General features: G+C 38.6%; 2 protein-coding genes across 5 annotated transcripts; one reads left to right on the top strand and one right to left on the bottom strand.

Moving 5' to 3' along the window:
• The first annotated feature begins 328 nt into the window (after nucleotides 1-328).
• LOC105392607 lies at nucleotides 329-12,169 on the top strand. Of its 4 annotated transcripts, none has more exons than XM_048629872.1 (13): nucleotides 329-620; nucleotides 1,195-1,335; nucleotides 2,868-2,982; nucleotides 3,261-3,385; nucleotides 3,639-4,661; nucleotides 5,635-6,297; nucleotides 8,340-8,648; nucleotides 8,963-9,105; nucleotides 9,408-9,549; nucleotides 9,701-9,892; nucleotides 10,032-10,237; nucleotides 10,723-10,878; nucleotides 12,071-12,169. In XM_048629872.1, exons 2-13 carry the CDS (start codon nucleotides 1,222-1,224, stop codon nucleotides 12,114-12,116), a joined length of 3,234 nt encoding a protein of 1,077 aa, XP_048485829.1. In that variant the 5' UTR covers nucleotides 329-620; nucleotides 1,195-1,221; the 3' UTR covers nucleotides 12,117-12,169. The 4 variants fall into 4 exon arrangements, with proteins under 4 accessions (XP_048485829.1, XP_048485828.1, XP_048485831.1 ...); XM_048629871.1 differs by having other exon boundaries at nucleotides 330-620; nucleotides 1,215-1,335; XM_048629874.1 differs by lacking the exon at nucleotides 329-620 and adding an exon at nucleotides 638-953 and having other exon boundaries at nucleotides 1,215-1,335.
• Nucleotides 12,170-12,716: 547 nt separating this feature from the next.
• On the bottom strand, nucleotides 12,717-20,947 carry LOC105383625. The gene is made up of 8 exons (XM_048629875.1): nucleotides 20,625-20,947; nucleotides 19,961-20,134; nucleotides 19,105-19,201; nucleotides 18,884-18,906; nucleotides 16,016-16,115; nucleotides 14,906-15,001; nucleotides 14,306-14,426; nucleotides 12,717-13,915 (listed from the first exon to the last, which is right to left on the bottom strand). Exons 1-8 carry the CDS (start codon nucleotides 20,768-20,770, stop codon nucleotides 12,822-12,824), a joined length of 1,851 nt encoding a protein of 616 aa, XP_048485832.1. The 5' UTR covers nucleotides 20,771-20,947; the 3' UTR covers nucleotides 12,717-12,821.
• Nucleotides 20,948-24,432: the final 3,485 nt, after the last annotated feature.

The raw sequence follows: 24,432 nt of genomic DNA, 5'->3' as shown, positions 1-24,432 counted from the left end.
ATTACTAACGCATAGAAAAAAAACAAAATAAGAAGTAGGTTGAGAACATATTAAGTAGGTTGGTCACATATTATGTACAAAAATGGCGGCCTTATCGCTTAAAGCGATTTTTTCAACACAACCTTATGGTGGAAGGATGTTTATGATCAAATAGGGTTTACTGTAGTTGCCATTGAAATTGGAAAGGGCAATTTATTAGTTATTAGACATAACTGTCGTTATCATTCAACTTAGCAGTGACCACCGAACGTTCATAGTAATCAATAAAAACGTGTTATCTTGGTTCAGATAACAAGCAATTATCGATATTTATCAATATACCTGTAAGATAAGTTATTATGTCGCCAATTTCAGTGAACCCTCCGTTCTGAAGTCTATTAAACGTAGAATTGCCCTTAAAATTAGTTTTTAAGGTACAAAACCTAGCTTTTAATAAAGTACATATTTTTTTGCAAGGACAGTATACTTTTTGTGAAAATATTGACATAAAGTGTGTTTTTGTGAATTTTGTGTTGGATAGAGACGTGTTTAGTGATTAAGTAAAGCAATAATGATATCTAATTGATGGAAGGTGTCGATCATAGTCGGTTATTGAAGTTTCTTGTCCACAAGGAAGGAACGTAAGTACCCATCCTATATCATCATCACAATCCATCACGTCCCCACTGCTGGGGCACGGGTTTCTTTCCAATGGAGGAAAGGGAATAGCCTTCAGGCCTAGTCCACCACGCTGGCCTAGTGCGGGTTGGTGGACCCCAACACAAGCAATCCTGTGCTAAGAGAGTTGCTTAACCCGACAAGCTGATGTGTTCAAGCTGTCCGAAGATCTCTGACTTTACTCTTGGCTTCACTACTGCTGCCGAAACATCAAAGGGCAGCTCATAGAAAAACGCGGACTCGGGTGTACCCACGGCTTAACGTGCCATCCGAAGCAGCCTTCTTGCATTATAATAGTTAGTAGGAACATTGTTTGAAACGGTAATCTAGATGGATTATATTAACTATTAGGGTTCATTTCCACCAGATATGTACTATGCAGCTATGATGCGATGATGTAAAAGAAATCCATTCCCACCTAGCTATTAATTAGCACCAATTAATATGATTAGGGATATCAAACGCATCCATAGCAACATAGTAGCCTAGCACATAATAATTATATGCATTCTATCTATCTATCTATCTCCCTTACAGGTCATTCTTGTTATTTTCAGTAAAAAAATGGCGGAACCCCATTTCAAAATGGAGTCTCTGAATCCAAAAATCGAAAGCAATGTACCCGGCAAGCAGGAGTTACGAGAGGAGTTGCAAGACAACTTCGTCCCAGTCATGAAGGTAACGAAAAATGAGGTTGCATTCACTAAAGGAGATGTCAAATTGCAAAAAGTTTCTGTCACTGAAAGCATTTCGGTAAATTACCAGCATCTGTTTAAGAAAAGCAGTCTTCCCGGTAAAACTGTGGTGACAGAAGTACAGAAGTTTGAGTACAAGTATTGATTTGAATAAAGTTTGTTGGAAGTAAATTGAGGAGTTTTTTATTGGAGTCCCAAATTACGAATTAACAAAAAAAAAACCCACTAAAAGGTAAGAAATAATTTAAGGTTTAGACCAATCCTAGGTCACAGTACAAATATACCTAAGCAGGAACTGTTCTTTTTTGATGTTGGTGCGGTGACAAAGTAGTTAATCTGAAGAAATATGGCACCAACTTCAAAAAAGAACAGTTCATGCTTAGGTATACATATTTGTACTGTGACCTAGGATTGGTCTAAACCTTTAAAAAAATATTTCTTACTTTTTAGTGGTTTTTTGAAGTCGTTTTTTATTATTATTATTTTATTTTATTATTTTTAGTTTATTTGCAATAATTATCAATCAAAAGTAAGATGAAAATGATACCAATATGTCCAACTCATCAATACGAATCATTCAAGCCCAAACAAGAGGTAGTTGCTATATACCGTTGAGGAGTTCCCTTGACTGCCTTCCGTTTCCATCATCAGATCAGCTCAAGGTCACCATCATATCTTTTTGTTATAATAACAATATTTACGTTCTAAATTTCATAAGAATCGATTGATAAGTGCCAAAAATGGAAATTTACACCCCTGTTTTTACCCCTTTACCTACCCTTGGGGGTGGAATAAAATTCTGAAAAAAAATGGGACCACCTCTGAGCTCAACACAATACATCAAAAAAAAGAATTTTCAAAATCGGTCCATAAATGGCTGAGTAATCGATGAACATACATAAAAAAAAAACATACATACAGACGAATTGAGAACCTCCTCCTTTATTCGAAGTTGGTTAAAAAGATAAGTGAGTTTCTTAAATGAATAATAACGCAGGATTTTCCCTGAAATATCCTAACTAGAATGGAAAAAAACGCTTTTGTAGGTACAAAATTCCAATCTTTAATTTCAGCATCAGAGTATGTATTGTATTCATGTATCTATAGGTAAATAATGAATTTAATAAGTACGGTGTTATGTGTAAAGATGAACGAATACTAAGCGATCTTGGTTAAATTTAGGTATAATTTAACCGGTTAATGATGTCTATTCTGAAGGCAGAAATTCTCATTTTAACGCTGTCAAACTAAAAAAATTGCTAGCATAAAATGACATTTACGGAAACAATCATAGAGTCGAATTTTAAACAAAGAAATTTAGGTTTTGACAGCACTAAATTTAGAATTTCTGCCTTCAGAATCGACATCAATCTTTCATCATTTAAATGTTTTTTTTTTAATTTGACTTGGTTTCCACGTTTCTCGCCACAACACTTTGCTATCATAGTAGTTCATAATCAGGATGACCCAAAACTACAGTAGGCATTTAGGCATGAGCGTTAATACTATTTTCAGGACAACCCTGTGCTGGTGGTGAACCCTGTATACTCGTCGGTCTTCAGCGAGGCCCCCGTGTCGCAGCCGCTGCGGAGCCCTCATCATCATCATCATCATCATCAGAACGGAGAAGGTAAGAGATATTTGCAGATGTATTACAGCTACCGCATACCTACACCCTGTAAAATGATATTGTGCATCGCAAACAGCGGATTGCTATGTGAATTATAGCATTTCAAAGTTATCTAGGGTTTAAGATAAAGTATTCTTAAATTCTTAAATAAAGGCCTTTGCCCAGCAGTTACGGGACACAATTATGACTACATGATAAAAATATACTTACACCTCTCGGTCACGGCCATTACTACTAATCCCATGCGTAAGCACTTACTCCAATATCTATTTTTTCAGAGAATCAAAACGGCAATGACTCGAAAAAGTCGAAATCCAAAATCCCAACTCTAAAACAAACCATCGAGAAAATTAAGGAGCAAAGGAGGAAAGCAAAAGAGCAGCCTAATATAGAAGTCGATCGGGTAAGAAATAACTTAAACACACACATAACATAACAAACTCACACCTTGTACTAATGTACTCCCTTGCGGGGTAGGCACCCACTTTTCGCCTGTGTTATGTTAGTCCCAATGTAATTGGGGGGCAGGCCTATTGCCATTTTACGGGCACACACACACAATTAAACTGGTTGTCTAGTTATTGTAGCTGTAGTGTTTGTCACTGATATGCTAAGAAGATGACTTAACTATATTACAATTATTATTAATATTCCAGGTATTACAACCTCAGAGACCGAGACGTTCGTCTATACCTCGACTGAAAAAGATAGTCAGTAAACAAAACATAGATAGGAAAGAATCCAATAAAGATCAGAATGTTGAAAACTCTGAAGTTGAAGCTAAACCGAAAACCGAAGAAGAATTTGACAAACTATTCGAAGAAATAGTCAAGAACGATGAAAACCTTGAAATAGATGATTCTATCCTTCCAGACACGCCGATGGATGATGAAAAATTACTGAATAGTTTTGAAGAAATAATACACGCTTATGATGATAATAAAATGCAACCAATCGTTTTTGAACATAAACAAGAAGCCAATAAACCTAGGTCTAAAATACCTTTAAGTAGAAAAATAAGTCATGATGCACCTAAAAAGCCACCTCGCAGAAGTGATAGAAGGAATTCTCTGAAAGTTAGTTCAAATGCAGATATAGACAATGCTAAGATTGCTTACAATAAGATAAAATCTGAAGAACAAGACGCACCTAAAATTGAAGAACCACAAATAGATATATCAAATGGCTTTGTGATAAATTCTAGTGGAAGCAATGAAGTAAGTTCAATTAAAGAAGAATACAAAACTTCACCAATTGAGCTACAAGAAAATTTAAATCCAATTATTAAGAAAGAAATAATAAGTCTTAAAGTCGAAGAAACTGAAATTGCACATGAGGTTCAAACGGAAACTATACCAGAATATCAATCAAGTATCATAGAGCAAAGTGTCGATACTTTATACCGCGATGAAATTAAAACAATTAAAGAGAAACAAGAGGAATTGATCATATCCACAGAACCACAAGTAAAAGAAATTCCGAAGGAGGAAAACCAAACAAAAGATATTGCTATAAATAGAAAAGATTCAACTGAAGAGGACCTACCCATATTGAAAGGTAAAGTTAGCAGAATAATAAACAGATTACATTCTCGAGAAGATATTTATGATGCCAAGAGAGATTCAGTCAACAATTTACCTAATAAACGCTCTCTTTCGTCGAGGATCGCAATATTTGAAGTAAGTGCACTGATTGTAATAAGTATGCATTATTAGTTAAACAAAGTACTTATACCAATGTATACTTTAACACGTTCACGGACAATCCGTCGAGGGCCGTAATTAAGTATCCTTGTAATATGACTACGCGCCTGTGGCCGTATAACTTCTATTGATTGAAACGGACGAACCGTCAACAGCCGTATCATTTCCGTATTCTTAACAGGAGATGCATGATTTAGTGTCGTATTGTGCTAATTCATTTGTTTCTAGGTGTCATAACAAATAAATTTTCGGGGTTTCTTTTGCACACACATAAGTGAACTTTATAGTGACATACCGCCTGTCGCCGTAACCGTTACAAATAAAAATAACCTTCCAGAAGTTTAGTGTCACGGCGCGCGCGTCGCGGAAATGTTGTGTAGAACGGGTGGTAGTCTGGTAATTTTTGTGGCAAATTACGAGGTAAATTAATAATAAATCGATAAATATTATACTGTTTTGCATATAGGATACCTACCTATTCGATTCAAATACTATAATTACTTAAATGGAACAAAGAAAAGCGAAGATATAACTGTAATGAGGAACTAGAAAATTTTAGCTTTTGTCGATGAACCCCTTTGTTTAATCTTACTATATCAGATTTATTTATTGTAAATAGCATGCTAAAAGTGGAACTTTGTATCTGAAAAACGTCCAAACCTATTTGAAAATGAAACGGTCCTTGAAAAAAACTGGCGGCTGCCGCCTGTAGCCGTAGATGTCACTATACGCATTGTTGGATATGCATGATGTGGCGGACCGCTTGTAGACGATACCGTCTATGGCCGTAACTGTCACATTACGTAAATAAAATATGTTTAGATACGGCAATACGTTTCAAGGCGGAACGATAAAATGTATGGGATTTTTAGGTGTCATATCAAAATATTTTCCAACCATCAATTGTCCGTGAACGTGTTAACATACTTATTCAAAAACATTTTTTCAGCAACATGAAACACCATCAAAATTAAATACTGAAATAAAGCCTGAAAAGGTACCTGACATTCAAATATGTCGAAAACCAAAAATTATCGAAGAAGTCTTAAAAACATCTCCACCGACTGAAGATCAGATAAAAACACAAAATGGTAGAGCTACTTACAAGAAAACTACTATGGATGTAACCAAGACATCCACTATTGTCGATGTAGATAAAAACTCAATTTTTCAATCACTGATATCAACCTATGTCACAGAAGACGCTGAAAAATTAAAAACGGTTGATTCCAATATTGCAATAACAGAAACAGCATCAAGAGAATATACTACAGTCAATAACAAAACAAAACAAGAAATTGATAATAAAATCACCGATACACCAAAAGACGATAAAGAAAATCCGGTACAACATGAAAACGATTATTTAAAATACGAAAATATTATTGAAAATCGAATGAAAAGATTGAAATCAATAACAGATATTGATAATATAGGAATTACACGAAGCAAATCAATAGTAGATATTGAATTAGGGAAAAGTATAAAAGGCAAAGTGCATCATATCATTGAGTCAATGAATGTAGAAAAAGTTAGTTTACATAAGGAAGTTATAAACTCCAAGGAGAGACCGCGAAAGAAATCTGTTATGGAGAAAATTGCTTTGTTTGAGGTAAGATTGAGGACCGCAGGAGTAGAAAGGTTCTGGAGTGGAGACCCCGTGTCGGCAAACGGGGCGTGTCGGTCGCCCCCCAACCCGTTGGACTGATGATCTGCGGAAGGCAGCGGGAAGCCGCTGGATGCAGATGGCGGGTGACCGTTTGGGGTGGCGATCGTTAGGAGAGGCCTATGTCCAACAGTGGAGTATAGAAGGCTGAGAGAGAGAGAGAAGATTGAGGACAAAACAAGTGTTTATAACATAGAATAACGAAACTAGCACTTGTTATTCTATGGTTTATAATAATCATTTTGGTATGTTTGGGGCAAGCAAGTAGAAAAACTTGAATGTCTTTCTTTCAAGACCTATTCAAATCTATGTTCATGTAAAATAAATAAATAATAAATATGTGGGGACATCTCACACACGGCCATCCGACCCCAAGCTAGGCAGAACCTGTGTTATGGGTGTCGGACAGCTGATATATCTACACAAATACATAGATAGATAGATACTAAATATAAATATCAACACCCAAGACCCGAGTACATATATCTGTCTTTAAACAAATATCTGCCCCAGCCGGGAATCGAACCCGGGACCTTCGGCTCAGTAGTCAGGGTCACTAACCACTACGCCATTCGGTCGTCAAAAAAAGATTTAGTCATTCATTTAAACAAATAAAATTTATAGCGTTGGTAGCTCAGTCGGGTAAGCGCCCGCTTCTCACGCCAGAGATGCGGGTTCGAATCCCGGCGCTGACATGTACCAATGAGTTCTTTTAATTTAAGTACAATGTATACCTATCGCTCTTACGGTCAAGGAAAACATCGTGAGGAAACCTGCATATCTAGATTTAGCAAATCTAGATATGTGAACCCACCAACCCGCAGTGGACCAGCGTGGTTGGTGGGTAATGGTCCAAGCTTAGGAAGGCAGTTTAGACCTTGGGGATATGCACAAAGGTTCCATTCGAGAGAGCCAGGTGCAGGTACTTATACCCCCACAGAGAATAGAATAGAATAGAATAGAATAAACAAATTTATATTTAAGCACTCATCTCATGTGAAGGAATTAACAGGAAACATAACATCAACCAAGATTCTATGTCCTAGAATCCTAGATCAATGAAATTTTGCAAGTTTACAGATTTAGGAAAAAAGTCTGATACATTACATACATTATAGTAACTGCCCTAACTATGATATGTAACCGAACGCAAAATACCATATATTTTTTTTGATACAAGTACAATAAAAAAACAAACTATGCGCACTGGATAAAATATTGTAACTAAGTATACAACAGACTAGTACCTAAGTCTAGTTTAATTCTCTCCATTTTTTATTGATATACCTATGTATATTGTATACAATAAAGTGTTTAAATCAATATTGGAGAACTCATTTGTTAGGTAATGATAGGAAACCCTTGATTGACTCGCACTTGGCCGGTTATAATAAAATATCCTCCATATAGTAACGTATCACGCTTTGCTAGCACTAGTTCATAGGACATAAATGATCTTTACTCAGCAAACTATGTGGGTAGGTAAACAAACATTAATGAATGAGTGTCATTTTATTTTTATCTTCTCTTTTTGCCATTAGTTGTCTTGTTTATTGTCGGTTTCCAACAAGTTTCGTATCTAGTAAATACTAAATGGTGTAAAATGGAGTTCAAAGTGATATTTATTGTGTGTTTTATTCTTTTCGTAAGTACCTAGTTGCTCAGCTTTTCCACTAAACCTTAGGTACACTATATTAACTAACTAACTACTTCTTAAATTTTAGACTAAAGTTAAGCCCTAAATAAATAACTAATCTTGTAAAACCTTTATGGTTAAGTACCTACATCACTTTTCTGAAGGTATTGTTTTAGGATATTAAGAGGATTGGAGCAATAATTGGTATCTAAGCATAATCTACTTTGACCGTTCGTCTGTCGTTTATGTAATACTTAAGTTAATATAGGTTACATTGTGTATGACTGTAGGTAACCTACCTACTTAATTGAGTTTTTAATTGTGAGATAAAACTACGTTTTTGACATTCCAGAGAAAACTCGTGCCAGTTGAGATGGTAGAAATTCAAAAACTGCCCGCAAACTCGCCGCCAGTTAACGGCAACTCAATACCAGATGGCGCTGTTAATAAAAAGCTAGCCGCGAACACGCCGTTGTTTAACGGAAACGCAACAGATGGCGCTGTTGAGGAAAATTATAATCTGGACGTGGAAAATGAATACAGAAGCAAGACGGAAGAACTAATAGCTGCTAGAAGTAAATACGGTTCAGTAAATGAAATGCCGTATATTGAGCTGAAAAATGGACAGAAAATGCCAGTGCTGGCGGTCGGGACTGCCTTGGTAAGTTTCATCGTTTACTTCAGTTACTCTGTCATTCGGAGTCATTCCTTATGCAATATGCAGCTTTTGCAAGAATCCATTTTAATTTTTTAACGCTGAGTTGCAGAAAGGAACTTTAAGCTAATGTCGACCATAAAAATGTATTTTCGTCTTGCTTTTACAGTATTTTATGGACAGAAAGAGATAGACATAGATTTAATGCCGATATTAGCTTAAAGTTCCTTTCTGCAACTCGGCATAAGACGGTTTATGAATTTCATAACTAACCAAGATCTTAAGCCAACAAAATACCTAATCACCTTTTTTAATTTCAGTTGGAGCCGAAGTTGATAAAGCACATAATAAGAGCGGCGATAGATCTCGGTTACCGAGCCATAGATGTCGCCTTCATCTACGGCACAGAGCGGCCCGTGGGAGAAGCTATACGGGAGAAGATACTAGATGGCACTGTTAGACGGTTTGTAATTTTTGTATGTAAAAAGTTCTGAGGCATTTAGTGGTAGTTTTTTTGCAACAAACCTAAGCGTTTAATTAAGTCTACGTCGATTGACCTTCAACAAGACCAATATAAACAAAAATAATATAAGTAATTTCAGCGCACTGTTAAAAAGACGTCCAGCTCAGCAATTGATATAGCTTTCATAATCTCTTAGAGCTCATAGGATGGATTAACTAAGGAGACGTGATAAAAATGACGTTTTTTCCATTGCCCAAAAGATTTCATAAATAAATAAATAATCATCTATGTTTTGATTTCAGTGAGGATCTCTTCATCATGTCAAAGCTCTGGAGCACGTTCCACCACCCCGAGCTGGTGGAAAAGGCCTGCAGGGCGTCCCTGGAGACGATGGGTTTGGATTACTTCGACCTCTACATGATACACAACCCCATGTCTTTTAAGGTCCGTGAAAAGTTGTAACAGCGTCATGTTTTAAAGAGAAGCATTTTTGAAAAAAATTACATAAAAACAAATACAGTGAATGTGAGGTTGTAAAATACGAATATTACAAATTAAATCCGTGCTGAAGCTAACGTTTTTTTTATGATTTTAGGAAGGGGGCGACCCAATACCGACGATTGCAAACGTACTGCAATACTCAGATTACGAGTACTTGGACGCCTGGTTCGCCATGGAGAAGCTAGTTCACAAAGGGCTGGTTAAGGGCATTGGTCTTTCCAACTTCAATTCTTCCCAAGTATCCAGAGTTAATGAGAAAGGCAGCATTAAGCCACTTGTAAATCAGGTAACGCCATCTAGTGTCTAGTAGCATCACTAACTAGTCCCAAAATTAAATTATAGATGCCGCTAATTTATTATTTTTAATTTATTTTTTAGTGTTTCAACTTCAACTATATTTACGTTGTTCTACTAATTTATTTCAGGTGGAATGCCATCCATACCTCAATCAAGAACGTCTGATAACATTTTGCAAGACTTACGACGTAGCCATCAGCTGTTTCGGCACCCTCGGGTCTCCGGGGACTCCAGCTGATTACAAGAGCCCCGGAGTGAAACCCGTGATCGGTGACCCCATCATCGCCACCATGGCTGCTGGGATGCATATCACCCCGGCCCAGATGTTAATAAGGTTTGTTGTTCTAAATTATGAAACTTTAAAAACTAAAATTTAAGCTTTTACGCCATCTACCGTCGGATAGAACGACTATACAGTTTTTATTTTACTCACTAGATGGCAGTGCCAAATAAGTTTATATTTTTCCCCATAGATGGAGTTACGGACGACCGAATGGCGTAGTGGTTAGTGACCCTGACTACTGAGCCGATGGTCCCGGGTTCGATTCCCGGCTGGGGCAGATATTTGTTTAAACACAGATATTTGTTCTCAGGTCTTGGATGTGCCCGTAAAATGGCAATAGGCCCGCCCCCTATTACATTGGGACTAACATAACACTCTGGCGAAAAGTGGGTGCAGCAATGCACCTCTGCCTACCCCGCAAGGGAGTACATTAGTACAAGGCGTGAGTGCGTGTTTTTTTTTTTTTTTTTTTTTTTAGATGGAGTTACTTACCCAGAATTACTAACTCCAGCTCCTTTTCTTATTGAATTTTTCAGATATCAACTGGAAAGAGGGCATAACGTGGTAGTTAAAGCCTCGTCCGCTGCACATTTGTGGGAGAACATCCAGTCTCTGCACTGCAGACTGACACAGAACGAGGTGGAAGCCTTACATCTTTTGAACAAAAATAAACGTAACTTTTCGTTCATTGGGTAAGAGATTTTTTTAATCTGTCTTTTTGTAGTTATTATTACCTATTTTAGGTGATACTCCAGATTTTCATATACCTACTTACAGTAGATGCCCACTTATCATAGGTGGGCATTAACTCGTTAATCCGTTAATCGTTAATTAACGAAGTTAACATTTTGGTTAACGGATTAACTTTTAAGTTAACTTTTAAAAATGTTAACGGACACGTTAACTTTCGTTAATATGAAGGAGTCCGTTAATCGTTAATCCAATGCCAATGGCACGTGCCAGCGAGTGAAATATACGTATATTTTGCCGGTGCGTGCAAGTGAGAAAACTGCGAAGAAGTTTGTTTCGTTAGATCATGTCATATTTCAGTAGTCATTACTCATTACTTAGCGTCGGCGCTTAGAGTGACGAGTTTTTTTGTTTGTTGTTATTATAAATAACTGTCTTTGATAATTTGCGTGTTGAAAAAGAAGAGTTTTATGTAATTTTGTTTGATAGAAAGTGTGACAATGCAGTGTAGTAATTTAAACCATATCATAGGAGACATGGAATCAGAAACCAGCGGTCCTGATGAGAATCCATGGCCACATTAAATTTGACTGAGTATGTGGAATTTGTATCCAGATCGCGCCAGCAAATACTTTGCCTTGCATGTAAGCGATGCTTGCCAAAAGACACCAAAATAAAAGTTCATGCATCACTTGCCTGAATAATTTGAAACAACATGTAAGAGAGGTACATGAGTCACAAAACGAAACTTCTACTTTGAATTATACAAGTATTTTGTTTTCTTCTTAATCTGTTAATTTTCAGCACCTAAACCAACGTCTTACTAACGTTCACTCACTAACGTAACGATATATACAATGCAATTTTCATAATATATTAACGGATTAACGATTAACGATTAACGTTAACTTCCGTTAACTCTTCCGAAATGTAACGCTTTAACGTTTAACGAAGCTAACTTATTTTGTAGCGGATTAACGATTAACGAAGTTAACTATTTGATTAACGGTGCCCAGCTATGCCACTTATACACTTTTTTCATTGGTTTTCGCCCGTAACTCAAAGTACTAGAGATAAAAATAAGGTGGGAATAATGGGAACAATTTTCCCTTTGAAAGGACTTCGTAGGTCAGCGTCATCCATGTCTGGCTAATGGTGACTTAAATGTAATTTAATGTTTCTTTTTGTTTTCAGTATGGGTGATACTCACAAGAATTATCCCTTCAAGGACTCATTCTAAAGAGTAGAACTAAGTACCTAGTAGTTTTTATTAACATTTTACATAGAAATAAATAAAATAAAGTTTAAAGTTTATTTTAGCATTAACAGTATCTCTAGAATTCTCGATGTAAGCTAGCATTTTAATTTTTGTACTTTCCAAGTATTAATCATTTGATTGTATAAATTTGTGGTATATTATAAACATAGTTAGATATGTTCATACCTACATTTACATATTATGTTAATGAATTTACCAGTATTGGATCAATTGGTCAACATTACTTGTCATTTTAGATATTTTATTCACTAACCGTGCGGTACAAACCCCTCCCCATAACCTGCCAATAAATAATTAAAGCTTATGTTATCGCCGAGTACCAGAAAGGAATTTTTAGCGATTGTACTCATTAAATTTTAATCTATGACTGTATCTTTCTGCCCGTATACTATCAAAGCAAGGCAGCAATACATTTAAGGTTGACATAAGTAGCACCATCCAAAGCGCTCTTCCTATAAAGGTACTGAACTGAGGTACTGAGTGTAATACATATATTCATAAGGAGGGTTAACTACCACTTTTATAAATTTAAGACTGTTTTAAACTTTAATAAAACTATGAAATAATCAATGTAATTTTATTGTCCAGCAAAACTTAACTATACAAAAATATCATGTTTGTTTCATAATTTTAACATTCAGGTTGATTTAAGGTCACTATTTGCTTTTACTTAACCATTTTAGCTCTCTTCTCAGCACTTAAAACAGGTAGTTTTGATTTCTTAACTTCCTTTGCACTTAACTTATTTATAACATTTAACTTATTCTGTGTGGCATCTGGTTTCTTAATTTCATTAGCGACCTTTTTGATATCATTGTTTAACGGTTTCCTTATAATTTTCGCGTTATCATTATTCTTTTCTTTAACAACATTCTCTTTTTCGTTAAGTTTGGGTATTTTTTTAGGTATGATTTTTTGTTTATTGACATCAGTAACACTTTTGAGTTTAACCTCATTAGTGGACTTCCTAGTTTCAATAGAAGCCTTCTTTACATCAACAACGTCTTTAGTATTCAGGGCACTTACAGGCTTTTTAATTACATTTGGTTTCTTAATCTCTTTTATCACTTTGTCTTTGGCAATCTTCTTATTGTCATCAACAGCTTTGTCTACTTGCTTAATATTTCCAGTGCTAACTTTTTTGACATCGGCAGCCTTTTTGTTACTGTCCGCAACAACTTTCTTAACGCCTTGATTATCTTTTTGTTTCACACTATCGACTTTATCCTTAGAAGTTACAACTGCACCCGGATTAATTGATTTCTTTTTAGTGTTGCTATCTTTTTTACCATCATTTTCCACCACAACATTACTTTCAACCGCTTTCTTAGTCTTGTCTTTTAAAATCCTTTCAGCATCTCCAGCATTATTGACTGTCTTTTTTACTGCAGTAGGGATTTGTTTGTCAACCTTCTTAGGATTGATATTATCTTTAGCCTTCTTAGGAATCTTTTTCGGCGGCGCCATGACCTCAGCATCTTTAGCGTTCGTGTCTTTTACTCTCTTCTTACCCAAATCGTGATTTACTTTTACAGTTTTCTCTCTAGTGTCCGGTAGATCAGGTTCTTGGTCTAGTGTAGTTCGTGTTTTGTTCAGATTTTCAGTGTCTGTCTCAGATTCTTCAACATTAGACATGGCGCCGCTGGCTTCTAGTATTATATCGAGTATTTTCTCTAGTAGGAAGGTGCGTTCGTCTGTCTCCAGCGCTGGATCCAGCAGTTGGCTGTGGACATGCTTTATTTGCTTCACGTAGGCTTCGTCTGCAGGACAGAAAACATTTTGATTGGTTCAAAGTTTACATTAAGCTTTATGCATGCACGCTTTTAAAATCGGCTAAGTAGTTTTTAAACTGTTAACAAACGTAAATAAACTTCACACAGTAAAAAGAAGCGGAATATGATACGAGAATATAACTGACCAATAGACACATAATATAAAACCAGAGAACACGAATCTACAGTTTTTTACTGTCTAAAAAAAATCTTCCGAGTCTTTTGAACTGTTTTATTTTGAGGTGAAAAACTAAAATATTTGTAACTTTTCTACCAGTGAAAGCGTCACATGGCTACAGTACTGACCCCCCTCAGAAGCATTGTTACTATGAGAGGGGGGTCAGGTTTCTCTGCACCTGACCGTACAATCTCGCTCACCCATATATTCCAGGTCGAACTTCATCCGATGCACGAAGGGCGCGATGGCGGACCACTTGTTCTGCAGCGCCCAGCTCACCTGCAGCAGGCGCGCGCACCGCAGCGAGTAGCCGCCCTCCGGCTGGAATATGGCGAGGGGGGTAATGATTGAATGAGTGGGAGGTGATGGGTAGAATTTCTAGAGACGCTACGCTATAAGATGACCCCTGTAATAAGTATTTTTGGGTTCTTGTAGGGGATTCTTTTCGTTTAACACATGATGTCGTCTGGAAGTCGAAAGGGGCTGACTCAGCTCGCTATTATAACAACTTAAGTACTACGAGTTTTAGAAGTTGAACCAAAAAAAGAAGTTGAAGGAAAAAATGCTAATCCATAGCAATTTTGTATGTCAAATTGTCAAGTGATTTTCTTGTATGGAGGGTAACTTTTGTTCACAGATGTCTAAAAGTCGTAGTATAAAAGGTGTTTATAAAGCGAGCTGAGCCATCACTTTTCAACATACTAGTATACTATTTTTTATCATCTTCTATGTATAATTGGGACACAATTTTAATGTCTCTGTAGTCGAGTATAATATTATTTATAACGTAGTGTCATTACCAGCGCCTCCATAAACAGGTTGTCTCCGTACTTGCTCGCGAGGCGCGCCAGCGTCGTGCGCCGCGAGCGGTGCGCCGCCGCGTAGCTCTTCAGGATCTGCGGGTAAAGAGCAAAATTGCTGGTCATGATACAGTTTAAGTAAAGACACATGCGACTTCTGCTAGACTAAACTGGTTAAAACTAGCTCTTGTGAGCCCTTAGAAAGATTTTACCGGGAATTCTGTATTATTGTATACAAAAAAAAGAAATTAAGAAGTATAGTGGGTGTACTATACAAAGGCGCGCTTATTCCCAAAAAGAAATTTCATCCAAACAACCTTTGGCTTGCTTTTTCTTCTGTCAACCAGTAGAAGGCGAGCTCGCGAACGCCTGGTTGACAGGAGAAACCCTCACTAGGTATATATCCCTCACCTGCACAGCATCGCTGGGCCGGCGCACGCCCGGCAGCACGGAGCCTCCTTCACCGCCGCCGCGCGCAGCCCGCGGTAGCTCACTACACCCATGAGTTGTTGTTGTTGCTTTATGCAATAGGGTACTTAGGTACTGTTTTATTTATAAAGTCTCCTAAGAGCGGCCGCCTATTGTTCTAGTACCTATATACCTTAGTATTTTCTGTCTATTCTGCTGTTTTGATGACAAATAACGATATATTCTACTCTATCCTTTTGGCGAGTAGCAGAAAGGAACTGTCGCTAATGACGGCATTAAAAGGAACTGTCGCTAATGTCCGGCTTTTTCTGTCCGTATACTGTCAAAGCAGGGCGATAACTTTTAAGACGAATCAAAGCTCGGGAACAGCTAGTAGATCTATAAGTGGATTTTACCTAAAGGTTAATAATATTATCTTCTTCTAGTCCTCACCGCCGAAAAACTTTCATTGAGCTAATGTCGCTTTCGGCATTAAATCTGTGTCTGTCTTTTTCTGTCTGTATATCATGGTCGGTTACCTAACCGACCACGGATGGTTTATCAATTATACGTCAACTCCATATAAAATTCTTGACAGATGTGTCAAAAGTCACCCACTAATACCTGGTTATGCTCTAACCGACTATGGAGAAATTGGCATTTAACCTTTCTGTAACTTATCGAATAGCTGGTAGTCCTCACCTGCACAGCATCGCTGGGCCGCCTCACCCCCGGCAGCACGGACCGCGCCAGCTCCCGCGCGTGCGCCTCCTTCACCGCCGCCGCGCGGAGACCGTGGTAGCTTACTGCACCCATGAGTTGTTGTTGTTGCTTTATGCAATAAGGCCGCTGTTAGGTACTGTTTTATTTATAAAGTCTCCTAAGAGCGGCCGCCTATTGTGCGTTGTTTCTAGTACGTATTTTCTGTCTATTCTGCTGTTTTTATGAACAATAAGGATATAACTATTCTACTCTATTCTTTTGGCGAGTAGCAGAAAGGAACTGTCGCGGCATTAAATCTGTGTCCGGCTTTTTCTGTCCGTATACTGTCAAAGCAGGGCGATAACTTTTAAAGCGAAGCAAAGCTCGCGGGAACAGCTAGTAGATCTATAAGTGAATTTTACCTAAAGGTTAATAATATTATGTATTATCTTCTTCTAGTCCTCACCTGCACAGCATCACTGGGCCGCCTCACCCTCGGCAGCACGGAGCGCGCCAGCTCCCGCGCGTGAGCCTCCTTCACCGCCGCCGCGCGCACCCCGCGGTAGCTTACTGCCGCCCTTAGGTACTGTTTTATTTAAGTGTCCTACGAGCGGCCGCCTATTGTGCGTTGTTTCTAGTACCTACGTATTTTCTGTCTACTCTGCTGTTTTCATGAAAAATAAAGATACCTACCTACCTATATTACTCTATTCTATTGACGAGTGTCCGTCTTTTTCTGTTCGTATACTGCCAAAGCAGTAGGGCTGGCACGGGGCGCTATTAAGACGTCACAAAAGTTTTCCGTCGCGATCGTTCTTGAGGCTGCGCGATGAGAGTGAGCGCTATAACTAGTATTCCTCACCTGCACAGCATCACTGGGCCGCCTCACCCCCGGCAGCACGGACCGAGCCAGCTCCCGCGCGTGAGCCTCCTTCACCGCCGCCGCGCGCAGCCCGTGGTACAAGCAAGACGCGAACTTACTACTCTGTGGGTTGGAGGCGGGTATGAGGTTATAATTATGGTGAAAATGAATAGGAGTCGCTTCTAGAGAGTACCTAGAAGGGATAGAATAGAGCCTGTAGGGTTTCAAAGCTCCAAAAAACAGTGGAGCGTAACATAATAATGTAAAATAAAGGAACATTCCCATGACATTTGCATAAACCCGGTAAAAAGCCGCGCGCAGCCCGTGGTACGAGCACGACGGGAACTTACTACTCTGAGGGTTTGGAGACGGGTATGAGGTTATATGGTACAACACCGACACCACATCCTTGTTCCGAGCAGCAGTCTCGAAGGAAAGAATAAGCCAGATGATTGCCGACCTCCGATAGGAGATGGTACCCAAAGAAGAATGAGGTTATATGACAAATAACCTAATAAAACGCATAGGGCCTTACCACAAAAACTTAGACAGTATTTAACCGTGTCAAATGCCTACAAAATCTGTCAAATTTCGTTTTAAGCACTTGTTAAACAGTGTTTAAAGTTTTTTGTGGTACCTAATACAGATAAATGCGCGTGAGCCTCCTTCAGCGCCGCCACACGGAGACCGTGGTAGCTGCAGGATGCAAACTTACTACTCTGAGGGTTGGAGGGGGGTAGAGTTACTAAGAGGTTATAGTAGTTATAGTTACTACTACTATAACTACTAAGAGGTTATGTAATGATGAAGTAAATAAATAACTTATCTATCTATCTAAATAGGGAGGGCATCCAGAAGCGACTCAGCGGGTAGATGAATTTTGAAAATGATAGGGGGGAATCCAGATGCAACTCTGGGGGTAGAATAGGACCTGTAGGGTTTCAAAGCACCAAAAAACCGTGGAGCGTACCATAATAATGTAACATTCCCATGACATTTGATTGACACACGCTTAAACCCGGTAAAAAACGTAAATTTTCTTTTGAAAACAAATGACAAGTTGCCAAATAAAACGCATAAATTCGCGTGCGCCTCCTTCACCGCCGCCGCGCGGAGACCGAGGTAGCTGCACGACGCGAATTCACTACTCTGAGGGGTTGGAGGGGGTTATGAGGTTATATGGTACAACACCGACACCACATCCTTGTTCCGAGCAGCAGTCTCGAAGGAAAGAATAAGCCAGATGATTGCCGACCTCCGATAGGAGATGGTACCCAAAGAAGAAGAATGAGGTTATATGACAAATTGTCTAATAAAACGCATAGGGCCTTACCACAAAAACTTAGACAGTATTTAACAGTGTCAAACGCCTACAAAATCTGTCAAATTTCGTTTTAAGCACTTGTTAAACAGTGTTTAAAGTTTTCTGTGGTAGTACAGATAAATGCGCGTGAGCCTCCTTCACCGCCGCCGCGCGCAGCCCGTGGTAGCTGCACGACGCGAATTTACTACTCTGAGGGTTGGAGGGGGGTATGAGGTTATAATTATGGTGAAAATTAATAGGAGCTGTAGTAGTCGCTGCTAGAGAGTATCTAGAAGGGATAGAATAGGGCCTGTAGGTTTTGAAAGCACCAAAGAACCGTGGAGCGTACCATAATAATGTAAAATAAAGGAACATTCCCATGACATTTGCATAAACCCGGTAAAAAACCGCGCAGATCGTGGTAGCTGCACGACGCGAACTTGCTACTCTGAGGGTTGGAGGGGGTAGGGTTACTAAGAGGTTATGTGATGATGAAATAGGGAGGGCATCCAGAAGCGACTCAGCGTGTAGATAAATTTTGAAAATGATAGGGGGGAATCCAGATGCAACCCCAGAGTTGCATCAGAATAGTGCCTGTAGTGTTTCAAAGCACCAAGCCTTGTCAACAAATGACAAATTGCCAAATAAAACGCGTAAATTCGCGTGAGCGTCCTTCACCGCCGCCGCGCGGAGACCGTGGTACGAGCACGACGCGAACTTGCTACTCTGGGGGGTTACCATGAAGTCGTATTATGAAAAGAAAATTATGCACGGGGTGCAAGACGCGCACGTCAGGATGTGACAAAAGCTTTGCATCGCGCTCACTCTCATCACACTTCCTCGACAGCAAGCGTGATGGATAACTTTTCCCACGTCTTGACGTATCTTGCGCCCCGTGCTAGCCCTGCTGGCGACAGTACTCACGGGCTGGTGCACGCAGAACGTGATGGTGAAGGGCACGAGGTCCACACGGCACTCCGCCATCACCTCGCGCCAAGTGCCTGGTTCCGAGGGGGCCACACTGGAATAAAGATATTTCTTTATTTAATACTTATGTCGTCTTATGTAATTATAAGAAGTTGTTTTGGTTGATAATGACTGGCTAAAACATTAAAAACCATTTTTTACATATTTTTTTTTGTCCTCTTTCTCATCTGCCATCGACATTCTGTCTTCATCAGATTGTATGTTCATTATCCCTCGTTGTTTTGGGTGATGGTCCAGTGAACATCATCTCCTTGTTTTTACATCCATCCATTTTTTACATAGCCACTTTTGTAACTCACAGGAGGTCAATAGCCTCTGTATGCTTTCTATTCTATTCTATCTGTATGCTTATTCCTTGCCTGACACCGTCTTAACATTCAGACGTAACTACCCGGAAGGGTCATAACTACCAATGGTGCAATGCACTAAATTACAACATTTTACATCGACTGAAATGCCAACTTATTGTATCAGCACTTAGCAAGTGAAGTCTGTACCAAATTCATATCTCTATGAATAATAACCTGATTACACCTACAGAGTAAATGAAAAAAAAAGTAGAATAGCAAGACAATATCCTGTAGCCAATAAATGGGTAGGTAGCAATTGAACAAGTGCTCTTCCTCAGATTATGTCCCACCATACTACTTGGTAGGTGTAATCAGGGTTTTACAGGCACCAGACTATGAGAATGTTGACTAGGCCTAAACCCCTTCCTTCATTGGAAGGACACCTGTGCCCCAGCAGTGGGGACGTGATAGGTTGTGATGAGACTATGAGTAAATCCCCATACCAATCCAACAGCACGGGCGGGTCGACCCGCACATTGACTTCGCACTCGAGCACCTGCAGGCTCGTCAGCTCCTGCGTGGCCTGCAGGCAGATGCTGCGGGTGGACTTCTGCACCGCCAGCTGAGCCTTCGACGGGCCAACGTTGAGCTGCGGGAGGACTGAGTCCGAGTCTGAACTGGGTAGAGAAATGGGATGATTAGCTTTGCATTATTTTATTTTAGGCTTTGGTGAACTTGCGATCAGTACATATCTATAAGTGTATGATTTCAGCAGTCATGAATTATTGCAGAACCCTTGAGGGTCTCTCACGGAATCAGTGGCATAGTGTCACCATTGATTGGGGCAGTTCAGTTGAAAATCAAACACTAATCTATTCTATTCTGAGAGGGGGCGAAGTTCCTGTACGTGGCTCTCTCGAGTGGAACATTTGTACATATCCCCTTGATTTCAGCTCAGGCAGCCTAGCTCCCGAGTAAACTGGAGTAGCAAGCCTTGGTGTTGCAATAGCTGAGATAGGCGCACTGTTGGTAAAAGAATAGATAATCTTGTTTCTGTAGTAGGTGGACAAGCTAACAGAATAGGTTCAACCGTCTCATCTACAAATCTAACACCGTTAATTTTATGTTTCTAGACGCTTAATAAATACCTATCTTGCTGAGAATTACCTGTCCTCATCATCAAAGAATGTTTGAGTGTTATTTAAGCGGACTTCCTCAATTCTCTTATCACAGAAACTTATTTTGTCCAGCAAGCTTTGCTTGTAAGCTATCAAAACTTTCTTTTTCTCACTCATCACTTCGTTACCCGACATGTTTTCTCTTTGTACACTTTCGTCTCTCGTAAGTTTATTTCAAACCTCAACTTTTTCTGAATAGTAAATGAGCTTTTTCGTTGTTTATTCATCAGTTTTTAGTGTTATTAGATTTTACACAAACAAAATAAACAATAACTGCCGCGCCGAAATACAAATTCGAAATTTGACACTTTAGTTTTGACAGCAAAGATCAGTGTTGCCAGCTTAACTTTTTGGAGAACAAATCCTACCGGAAGCGGGAGTCTCGGGAGGAGTTATTGTTCTGAGACACGGTTCACAGATAACATATTTTGACAGCTATTTGTGTTTGTGGCTAACTTCATTTCAGTGTAATTTTTTTAACTTGTCAATTTTATTAATTTTCGCAATGTTGTAGGTGTAATTAAATTTATAATAATTTGTATTTTAAAATAAAACAAATGTACTAGTACCGCGTGCAATGCAATCACAGTTTCTAACGCCTTATCACAACCACTAACTTAATGTAGCGAGAAAAGCTTATGTCTTGTTGGAATCCATGATAATTCAACGGATTCTAACACGACTTATTCCCTTGTTAATTGTTGTAAAACAAACATTTGCACAGTTCATAGTTCAACAAAGACTTGTGTTATTAGTGCTGCGACTATGGATAGTGCCTGAGATACTGTTGGTCTTCGATTAAAGGTGTTAATACACTATTTATCGGTTCCCGAAGCTGGGGTCTCGCCATGGGGCAGAGTGGCAGTGCGGTGCCAGGTAAGTGCCTTATTTGTATTATTATTATCTGTTTATGTTAGCTCAGACTGTATAATTGCGTTCTAATAGGATTAACGAGCAGTTTCCTTGATATTCTTGAGTTTTAACGTGATTCTGTTAAGAACTTGTAGGCATGGTGTGTTACCTAATTTTGATAACACAAAATCGTTTCTATAGGTCAATGTTAGTTACCTACACGGTAGTTATATAGTTTATAGTCGTGTTTTCAATAAATCATTGTCTCTAACTGATTTATGACCGGACTCTTGTAGTTATTGTGAGAATATAAAAATATGATAAGATGAAGTAACTACAGTCAACAACAGAAAATTTGTACTTGAAAAAATATTTTGCTGCAGCATGTAAAGCTGAGCTGAATACCTTTTTGTTTACCAGTTTGTTGTTTATTTACTTTGTATGTACTTAGTGTAATTTTGGTATGGAAATAAAGAATTAGGGTAAATCGTGGTATAACTGGCATGTGTCAGTAACTGGCACGTTGACTATAAAACTAAATATATTAAGCTTTTGGATATAGTAAGACCATATTTGATGTGTTTACAGCAATCTCCAATTATTCATTGATATTATAGTTTAATTTTACGCCTCTAGGTGGGTATTTTCCGGCGCTGGAAATTATCTCAGTCAAAGCGGCGAAGATCGCACAAAAAAATGCACGTGCGTTAAATTTTTCTTAAGGAGACACCAAAATTTATATGGCCTGTTTTCGCGAAAATAAATAAATTTTTGATAGTGTGACAATAACAAGGAAGTAGGGGAAGGTCTAAACAATATCATAATGGCCCGATTCACTGTGATTTTAGTTGCTTTTGAGTTATATTTGAGGGTGCTAGTTACTGAAATGTAATTTATATCTTCACTTAGTAACTGGCACCCCCCTGCCAGTTACTAATATTTTGGGTTTTTTGATTTTAAGCTATTTTATACCTTCTATCGACAGAAAATACGATTTAAAGTGCACTGTAAAAACCCCCAGTGTCTAGGCAGCTTTGTTTCAATAACTGGCACGGGGCTGCCAGTTACTAATCTGCATACATTTTTTTTACGCACCAATAACTGGCACTTACTGGTGCGGTAAACATTTCTTTCATGTTTCTTTTCAGAAAAATGACTAAAATCAAGGCAATCTACAGTAATTGTCCACTGCTGGACTTCTCACCAGCAGTGACACTGCACTCTGTTCTCGACCTTCCTCATCCAGCCACTACCGGTCAGCTTTATAAGGTCGTTGGTCCAGCTGGCCCGAAGGTATCCGCCGCTACCCTTGCATGTTCGTGGTCTCCACTCTAGAGCGCGTTTGCCCCACTGGTCATCGGTTCTTCGGCAGCTATGGCCGACCTAATGCCATTTGAGCATACAGAATTTAAGAGCTATATCGGTTACTCAAGTTCTCTAACGGATTACCTTATTTCTGATATGGTCCTTCAAAGAACCACCAATCTTTCCAATGCCCGCTGATCGATTTTGAATCGGTGGACCAGTCTAACCGTCAGTGTCCACGTCTATGATCCATACGTCATCACCAGTAAGACGCATTGACTGAAGACCTTTGCCTTTAGGCATTTATATGAAAATTTGACAAATCTTCCCCTATGAAGTCCAATCCAGTAATATTTTGTTTTATGCACTTTACAGCTTCGTTTTCGAAGTTCCTTCTGCCTAGTCGAATAGACTGTCTAAGGTAGACATAATATACCTACTGTTGCTGCATTAAGGCCGCTATGCATGTTACAACGAGGGAATTCCATAACTGTCCAGGTCTAAATAGAATCAAAGGCTTTCTTATAGTCCTTTAAGTTTAAGAACTTGATAGAAACACGGTTCGTGATGACCTTATAAAACAGCTTGAAAACATGACTTATAAACAAAATTGGTTAAAGAGCTTCTGAAGCTGTTCGAGGATAGTTATAGCTTCCAGAAGAGCTGTACTAATTCTGTCTTTACCCAGAGCATGTGAAGCTGAAAGCCGTAGAAACCTTCAATTTCCGCAAGAAATTTCAGCTTAGAGGCAACTATACTACCGTCAGCAGTCTTCAACTTAGCCAGGTCACTTCTCTCAAGCTGCTGAATGAATACATCAAGGTCCACAAGCATTTGCTTTCTCCATTTTCGTTTCCAAATCCAAGGGTTTCTCGATTTGTTGCATTCATATGGACCCACGATTCGTCGCATACTTGTACTGTCATTTTGTCGTAGAAGTCAACCATTAACGGTGATTTTGAGTCTTACCGGTACAGAACCTAGACAGGTAATTGTCATTACCTAATATCAAATATATTATTGATTTTAGAGTACTTATTGACCTAATTGCAGTATTTTTCAAAAGGTGCCAGTTACTGAAACATCATGTGACAGTTACTAATTTTTAATGCCAGTTACTAGGTTTTTTGGGGGTAGTGGATATAAACTTCATTAAAATCGAATATTAATCATATATCTTTACCATTTATGCCTATAATTGTTCGTCATCTTATTGCCAGTAATTCAAGCCTACCAGTGCTTAAATCAGGCCAATACTTTATTTTTAATATATTTTTTTGTGTTGCTAGTCGCTTAAACTGCCAGTTACTAGTACTTTTACCCTACTTTACTTTATTAATGAAAGAAGATTATAACAGTAAAGTGTAAGTAGGGGTTATACTTTACATAAAAACATGGTGTAACATACAAGAATATTTTTGAAATCACTAACAGCCCACTCATACAAGACATGTCTGGTTTATTGCCAAAGCTCCACTCTTGGCAGGCTTGTTGCAGATATCATGGTATTCAAACATAACAAAAAACAACACAATTTTGACCTTTCAGCCATGGCATAAATCACAATAAGTTACTAAAATGGGTTAAAGAAACAATTATTAAGTACCTACTATTTGATTTGATCAAATACTAAATGATGC

The sequence above is a fragment of the Plutella xylostella genome, chromosome 24 (genome assembly GCF_932276165.1).
Source record: "Plutella xylostella chromosome 24, ilPluXylo3.1, whole genome shotgun sequence".
NCBI classification, from domain to species: Eukaryota; Metazoa; Arthropoda; class Insecta; order Lepidoptera; family Plutellidae; genus Plutella; species Plutella xylostella.
Note: the sequence above shows the minus strand (reverse complement) of the source record. Positions and strands in the feature narration are given on the sequence as shown.